Consider the following 7,937-nt stretch of genomic DNA (forward strand, 5'->3'; position numbering starts at 1 on the left):
TCCCAGCACCCGTGTCTGGGTCAGGCCTTGGGGCCTGGTATGGAGCTTGGCCGGGAACAGGGAGAGCGCACAGGGCTCCGACCAAGGACGGGTGGACTCTCTGTGAGCTGCCGTTCTGATCTCTGGTCGGGAACTAGGCCTCTTGTCTGTGGGCGTGTTCGCGGGGCCGCGTCCCGACTGGACTGAGACCCCGAGGCCCCGGCAGACGCCTCCCCTCGGCCGGGCCTCTCACCCCGACGCTGCTCCTGGGGGCCGAGGCCACGCGACTCCAGTCCTGAGCTGTGGCTGTCTGTGGTCCCGGCCACCACGCCCCCCAGACGGGTTCAAGGTCTGGCACAGAGGAGTGTCTGGAGACGACAGGACAGAGTCTGAGCGTGAGAGGGGCTGTCGCTGCGCCCTCCCAGCCCTCGAGCAGAGGGCTGCCCCGCAGCCTTCTCTCGCATTCAGCCCCCGGAGCAGGTCCGAGGGTCCCCGCCAGGCCGGCACACCTGGAGCCCCGCCCGGGAGCCCGGCACATCCTCCTGAGACCCACCGCCCGGAAGTCCGGTTACTCAGCCCCGCCTAGGCCTCCACGGTGCCCCCTACGTCACTTCCTGTCCTTGTAGCCGACTGTACCTGAGCCAAGGCCGAGGCGACGGAGAGCCGGTGAACCTCGCCGATGAGACTAGCCTGTTCCCACGGGCTCTGCTGAGTCTAGTCAAGGCAGTGGGCCCCTAGGCTTTGGGCCGGGCCTTCACTCACGAGAGGGGAGCGGTGGCAGCTGTGAAGGGCACGGTCACCTCTCCCCCCCAACCCCCAAGCCGGCGGTCACCTCCCAGTCTACGCGGCCACTGCGCTGCCAGGCGGGACTGCTCCCCCAGGGAGCAGACAGCTCCGTGTCGGCTCCCCCAGTGCTTCCAAGGAGCGAGGTCCAGGGGCCGACACCTCCCGCCAGGGTGGGTGGGCGGGGGCCAAGAAAGGCTCCCCTGGGCAGTGACTCCCAAGTCTGCTCCGTGAGAGGCTCCGTCCCTCCTGCCCGTGCAGCCTCTGCCCCAGGCCGGGGGCCACGGGCCATCGTCCACAGCAGTCCGGTCTGGCCCGGCATGGCCACCCCTGAGCTCGGGCAGAGGTGACGCCTTCTGTCTCTGCCTGAGACAGGTCAGGCCAGGGGAGGCCTCCGCTGTTTCCTGACGCCTTTCAGACGTCATGACCAGGGCGACAGGCTCAAAAGCCACAGTCAGAAAGTAATACTTGAAAAGGAAAGCACCATGCTTCTGGCCAAGCATGTGCCGTGATATGTTCTTACTACGGCTCCTCTAGTTGCTGAAATTCGGTCAGGGGGAAAGCCACTCCCGAGGTCAGCTCCTCCGGAAAAGAACTTCCCTCAAATAGACACCGAGGGGCCTCCTTCACGGGCAGGTGACCTGAGTTAGTGCTTAGAGAGCCTGCGGGACTCAACCCGCAAAACCATACCACCGAGCGGTCACTGTTATTACCCCCATTCCACAGCTGAGAGAATGGAGGCCCAGGAAGGCTAAGGGACTTGGCCACACAGTCGGGAAGTGATAAAGCAGGGATCCAGGCGGGCTGGCCCTGGTGCCATGCCCTTGACCGCTGCACTGTCCTACTGTTTAAGCTCCAGACCCTTAACAGACTTGACCTTCCAGTCCTGGCTCTGCTCCTAACTTGAAATGTGACCTGGGGCAGGTCAGCAAGCGCAGTGTCTTTCCCGTCAGTAAAAACGAAATTCTCGATTTCACCACATCTTGCAAGAATAAACATCAGACGTGGAGGATGAGGTTTTAAATTTCTTTTCAGAGGTGAAGGTTATGTTCATGCCAAGGATTCCCAGTTCTCGGAAGGGCCTGAAGCTGTCAGAGTTGCTAAGAGGCAGTGTGTACCATGAAAAGGCAGCAGCGGAGCTGGCTGGAGAACCAGCAGCTGGTAGGAAGCCCTGCACCCTCCTCTCTGTCAGTCTGAGCCCCAGATAAACAGCCAAGAACGACAGCAGAGAAGCGAAGGCCTGTACACTTTTCAGAGGGCTATCAACAGCACACAGGCGTGCAGAAAGGGTGGCCCTCTAAATATTTCATTAGTCTTTCTTTAAAGCAAACAATCGTCCTCCTTATGTTTAAAAGCAGTTTTAAAATCCTGAAAGTAAATGAAATACGATGAATAGATGAGACAGCCTTCTCACTAGACCGCGGTAGAGTTCTGTTCCCTCCCAATCACGCCACCCGTGCGAGGAGAGAAACTGATACTTTGGATGAAAGAGATCGGTTTCTGAGGATGAGCGTTCGCAAGGGGAAGGACATCTCCACTCTGCTCCATTACCTTAATTGTCCCTGGGTCTCATCTAGAGTAACAGGATCAGAGTTCCCTTCTCTAAGACTGGTTTCTCCAAGGCAAAGATGCGTAGCTCTGCCCTGTCTGTCTGTGCCCTGGGCCCCGGGTCCCCCTTGCTAAACTGATGGATAAATTAGATCCACAGACAGCTGCCATCTCTGGTGAAAGTGAAAGTGTTAATCGCTCAGTCATGTCCTACTCTTTGCGACCCCTCGGACTATAGCCCACCAGGCTCCTCTGTCCATGGAATTCTCCAGGCAAGAATACTGGAGTGGGTTGTCATTCCCTTCTCCAGGGGATCTTCCCCAGCCAGGGATCCAACCTGGGTCTTCTGCATTGCAGGCAGATTCTTTACCATCTGAGCCAGCAGGACCATCTCTGGAATCACCCTGAAAAATTCACCAGCTTCCTGCTGCCTCTCTCCTCCAACAGGGGTATCCATTGGAAAACATGCTTCTAAATAATGAAATATGAGACACAAGCAATTTCCCCCAAATCTCATGAAACAGACGGACACTTTAAAAGAGCGAGAGGAATAAAAACACCAGAGTTTCGTAATTTAGTGGCACAAGCTGCCTGCCTCAAGCAAGCCGGAGCTCACCTCCTTCCCTGGATTCAACCCCTCCCTGCCATCCTTCTGGCCCGTCATGCATAACAGGATGAAACGTTTCCCCTCAGTAATCAAGCCTGTAAGCTTCTAGATGGTTAAAAGAAAGCTCCGACTTCAGAGCGATGTTGTGAGCCTTGTTTTGATGCTTCTGGCTCAAACTTTAGAGCCATGAAAACAACTTAAGCTGTAGTAACCATGCAGAGCCTCGCATTTCACGTCCTCCTTCCAGCCCCACCGCCAACAGGGCGTGCCCCCGGGTATTTCGTAATAAAATCCACTTTCCCAACAGCACGGCTGTTCTCTGCCAGCCTCTGCGACTCATGTGCTCCTGAAACAGAACTGCAACCCACGTCTAAAGTTCTCACGCTCGACGTCACTGCAGACTTCCGGTGTTTCAGAAAGCCTAAGACAGGGGACTTCCCTGGACCTCCAGTGGTTGGACTTGGCCTTCCAGTGTGGGGGATGTGGGTTTGAATCCAGCTTTGGGGGGCTAAGATCCCACCCAAATGCCTTGGGGCCAAAACCCCCCAAAAAACATAAAGCAGAAGCAATACTATAACAAATTCAATAAAGACTTTTAGAAGGAGAAAGAAAAAGAAAATGTAAGATCATGGAGGAAACCCTCAGGGACAGCTTGTCCTGGAACCTTTGCCTGGAGCTCACACCTCAGTCCAGCCACAGAGGTCAACCAGCACTTCTGGACACTTGATGCCCAAACAAAAAGCTTGTTCTGTTACTCGACTGGCCCTTTATTATGGTGATCCCCAAACTGTCTTTCCACTGAGCACGAATCCCTTCCCGCGTCACTGATGGGTCCCTTCTGCCCTGCAACCCACCATCAAGGGGCCGTCCATCCAAGGCGGGCGGGCGGGCCTTCACCCTGTGCCCACGGTGGATCGCCCGGCCCCTGGCCCCCAGTGGTCTCTTTTCCCCATTGTCCTCCCCTTCTCTGGGAGCTCCACCACGGGGCCTTTCTCACTACTTCCCACGGCAGAGCAGGAGAAATTTACCAGCTCCCTGGTCTCCCAACTACTCTCCTTTGAAGGACAGCTGGCCTCTGTCCCTGAACAGGCATCCAGCCTTGTTGCGAGACCTTCGACATACAAGGGCGTGGCCCTGAGAACTTTCATTCTATTTTCTCCCGCTCAGCACCCGCTCTGAGATCTTTGTCCGCCTCAGTTGGAGGCCCCGCCCTCAGGGCACTATTCCATCTTCTTCCTTTCTGTGGCCGGGGGCGGGCAGGGGCCCCTGGGTCCAGTCCCTCTCCAGCTCGTGTCCTCCATAAAGCTGCATGGGCACGTCGCCCACACGCTGCCGTGCCGCCCTCAGCATGTCCTGGGTGAGCCCCACCATCTGCTTCTGACTTCACACCTTTTTAGACCAGTTGAGCGCATTGGTAATGTGCTCCAGGATAAGTCTATTTCTCAGCAACATTTCTCCTCTGGTCTTACCAACCCCAGCTCCTGCACCCAACCCTCCTGGCCTCCTTCCACACTCACCTCTCCCTTGGAGGCTCTGTTCCTCTCTCTCCCCTCATCTCACATTCTGCCCTTGAGAGCCCAGGCTGACATGATCGGAGGGCAGGCACGTGGCGCTGCTCGCGGAGCCTGGCCCTGTTCTGGTCACCGTGGCCCTGGTTCTGAGCCCGGCCCACCCTTGGCCTGGGTGGTGCCACCCAGAGGCTGTTCCTCTGCCCTCAGTTCCCTGCTCTGCCCCCAACTCCCGATCACAGCACTACTGGTATGGAAACAGTTGCTCCCTGTTTCATTAATTCATCTTGGGTCTTGGGAGTGAAAGGCTTTTTAACCATAGCATGCAAATGTATGTAAATTTATACACTTTTGCAAAAATGATATGAAAATATGCCTTTAGATTTTTCTGGAGAAAACGTCTGATCACTCTATGAATCCCTCCCTTGTCAACAGCATGACTTTGTAATTCCTCAGCCCGTCAGCTCACTGCTCCCTTACTCTCTGCCCACACTCAGCTCTCTTATCTTGTGCTAACTCATTATTAATATTAAACACACGATTTCTCTTCTTTCTTCTCACTGTATACGAATTTAAACGCATCTCTGAAGGCTGAAACTATTAGAAAACTGTCAATTTTTGTTGGAGTTTCATGTACATTTCTGTTGTCAAGTCTGACCTTATGTTAACTTTAGTGCATTTAACGCTTTAATGAAAACCATCTGCCTCCAAGTCGTTAATGCTTTTTTAACAATATTACTGTACTCGCATTTCTCTGCAGTCCTGCCTCTCCTATGAGCTGGGCTGATGGAGGGGGCTGGCACACATCACCACTAACCTGCTCTCAAAGGGAACAAATGTCCCCACCTCGGGGAACAAGCTCACGGCCCTGACCGGGTACCACTCTCCAGGTTTAACATCAGCCCCTGGTCTCCACCTGTGACGTGGAACACGGCTCCCTTCTCTCAAGACAGCTCCTCCAACAGCCCCTCTGCCCTCCCCTCTCTCTCCGAGCATCAGGGCTGGTGCAGATGCTTCCTCCCTCTGGGTTTTTCCACGGGCTGCAGTTGGCCTACAGGCAGTTCCTTCCTTTGGAACCCCTTGCCTTGATCTTTGGGGGGAGGTCCTCTTTGCTGCTCAGGTTCTTCAAACTCCTTCTAGTCTTGACTGCTGACCCCTGGCCTGGCTGGCCAGGCAGGCCTCCCTGGTCCTCCCATCACTGCACAGCCTGCTCCTGGAGAGTCAGGTGGGTGCCGACACCCCCGTCTGCTTCCACCCCCCTCTGCCATGTAACTCTAGAGCCCTGACTCTTCCTTGGGGTGTGACCTGGTGAAAAGACAGCCTCGTCTCCCTGATGCCCCTTCGTCTTCACTTCTTCCTGATCTTTTCAGGCCCGAACGGCCAGTGCTTAGTCACCCGGTCAGGTCTGACTCTCTGTGACCCCACGGACTGTAGCCCACCAGGCTCCACTGTCCATGGGATTCTCCAGGCAAGAGCACTGGAGTGGGCTGCCGTCCCCTCCTCCAGGGGACCTTCCGCACCCAGGGATGGAACTCATATCCGCTGCATTGTCACGTGGATTCTTTACCCCTGAGCCACCAGGGAAGCCCACTGAGACATCTTAGGGGCTTATTATTATTATTATTATTATTACAGTTTTCTACTGGTGAGATCCCTAAGGTAGCTAATGTCTGCGGGCCAGAGAAGGCTCAGCTGTGGCTCTGGATCCAACAGGCGAGGCTCCTTCATCACCCGGCCCTCGCTTACCAGCTCTCCTAGCCTGGGCCCGCAGCCGCTTCTTTCAGAAGGGAAAGCTCCTGGCATTTGTCCGGGAGCTCAGGTGTCTTGACAAGCTCCAAAGGTGCAACCGAAAACCTTCCTGGTGCGATTTTCCTATTTGATCTTTTGTCTCACGTGTTTCCCTTGGGGATGAACAAGAAATACTTCTCTGAATAATTTATAGGCCCCAGGGTAGAAACACGCTGCCTCTTTTTAATAAAAAGCTGGGTACATGGCCTTGATTATACCTCTTCTGTGATACTTCAGCAAAGGCAGAGAGACCTGAGAAGCTCTTTACAAATTCCTTTTAAAATAGTGAGACAAAGATAAAAAGCCATGTAATGCCTCTAATCAAACAAAGGAATGTTTGGATAATACATACGATTATTTATAAAGCTGTATTGAGCTATGAAAGGCTCATACAGGGAAGCTGAAAAAACTCAACAGCTGTAATTACTATAAGGTCCAATTTATTTTTAAAACTGAAAATGGCTGTCTTCGTTTTTCTGTTGAATGAGCACCTCCTGGGTGCCGGGGCTCTGCTGGGCTCGTCATGTGGATCATTTCAAGGAGTTCTCACATGTGAGCTGGGTATGGAGCGGGTCAAGATACAGAATCACCAAGGCTCCTGGGGGTGCGTGGCCAGCCCACGGTGCCCCAGGACCACAGACGGGGCTGAAATGGAACCCAGAGCTGACTCAGAAGCACACACGTCGCATGGTCCCTAACGGTGGGCGCCCCGGCCTTCTGTTGAAAACCAGTAGATGCTGCTCAGTTCTGTCCATTTTGCAATGTTACTGTGGGCAATGGCGAGAGAATGGAGCCTTTGGGACCCTCTGGAGTACATTTTACTTATTAGTTACAAAACCGTCTCCTCTTAGCCCCAGACAGAACCTCACGGCCTCTCTGGGTGCAAGCTGAATGTCTTCATTTTACGGGAGGCTGCGGTGACTTCCCTGGGTCCTCACAGTGCAGGGAGGCTGTCCCCCCTCCTCTGACCGGATGTCCCTGCCACCCAGTGGCCTTGGGGACAGGCTGCGTTCTTGGCTCCAAGGGGCCCCTGAAAATGTAAAGTGCCCAGAGTCTTGTCCTGCAGGCTCCCCGGGGTGTGGGCCCCCCAAGGGGGCTGCTACCGACAGCGCAGAGACCAAGAGGACAATGACGGCGCCCAGGGCCACAAGAACGTGTTCACTGAGCCCGGAGCCACAAGGTGGCTTGGCCGGCTGGCCCGAGGCCTCTGACCCAGACTCCGCCCTCAGTCGGCCCAGGCGCCCAGGCGGGCCGTGCGCTGCCCGCTCCCGGGAGCTCCACCTGCGCAGACCACCGCGGGGAAGGCGCACCCGGAGCCCCCGGCCGGCAAGTGCATCCGGAACCGGCACACGGGCTGAGGGTCCAGAGCTGCCGCTGCCTCGGAGGGGTGCCCCCGGACTCACCAGCCGCTGCATGCTCTTCACGTGGGTGGGGCTGATGGACAAGGCCTCCTCGTACCACCGCCGGGCCTCGTCCACGTTCCCGCGCAGCTCTGCCACCTGGCCGCGCATGTAGAGGACGTTGTGAGACATGGGGAAGAGGTTGGCAGCTTCCTGCGTGCAGGCCGTGGCCTCCGCGGGCTTCCCGATGCCGATGTAGACTTCCGCTGTGAGAACGAGAGCACAGGCGGATGCATCCCGGGTCACGGCCCCCCAGACGCCCTGCAGCGGGCCGGGGCTGTGGCTGGGATGCCGACCTCCCCCGAGGGAGCCTGAGAGGGGCCC

The 7,937-nt window shown here is 56.0% G+C and overlaps 1 protein-coding gene across 1 annotated transcript in view; it reads right to left on the minus strand.

The window, feature by feature from the left end:
- The window catches only part of TTC7B (tetratricopeptide repeat domain 7B), a 248,432-nt gene that overhangs the window by 16,503 nt on the left and 223,992 nt on the right, over positions 1–7,937 (minus strand). Inside the window, 1 exon segment of the mRNA XM_010845240.1 lies at positions 7,617–7,819. Coding sequence (XP_010843542.1) covers positions 7,617–7,819 — 203 coding nt within the window.

The sequence above is a fragment of the Bison bison genome, unplaced genomic scaffold (genome assembly GCF_000754665.1).
Source record: "Bison bison bison isolate TAMUID 2011002044 unplaced genomic scaffold, Bison_UMD1.0 scf7180017864213, whole genome shotgun sequence".
NCBI lineage: Eukaryota > Metazoa > Chordata > Mammalia > Artiodactyla > Bovidae > Bison > Bison bison.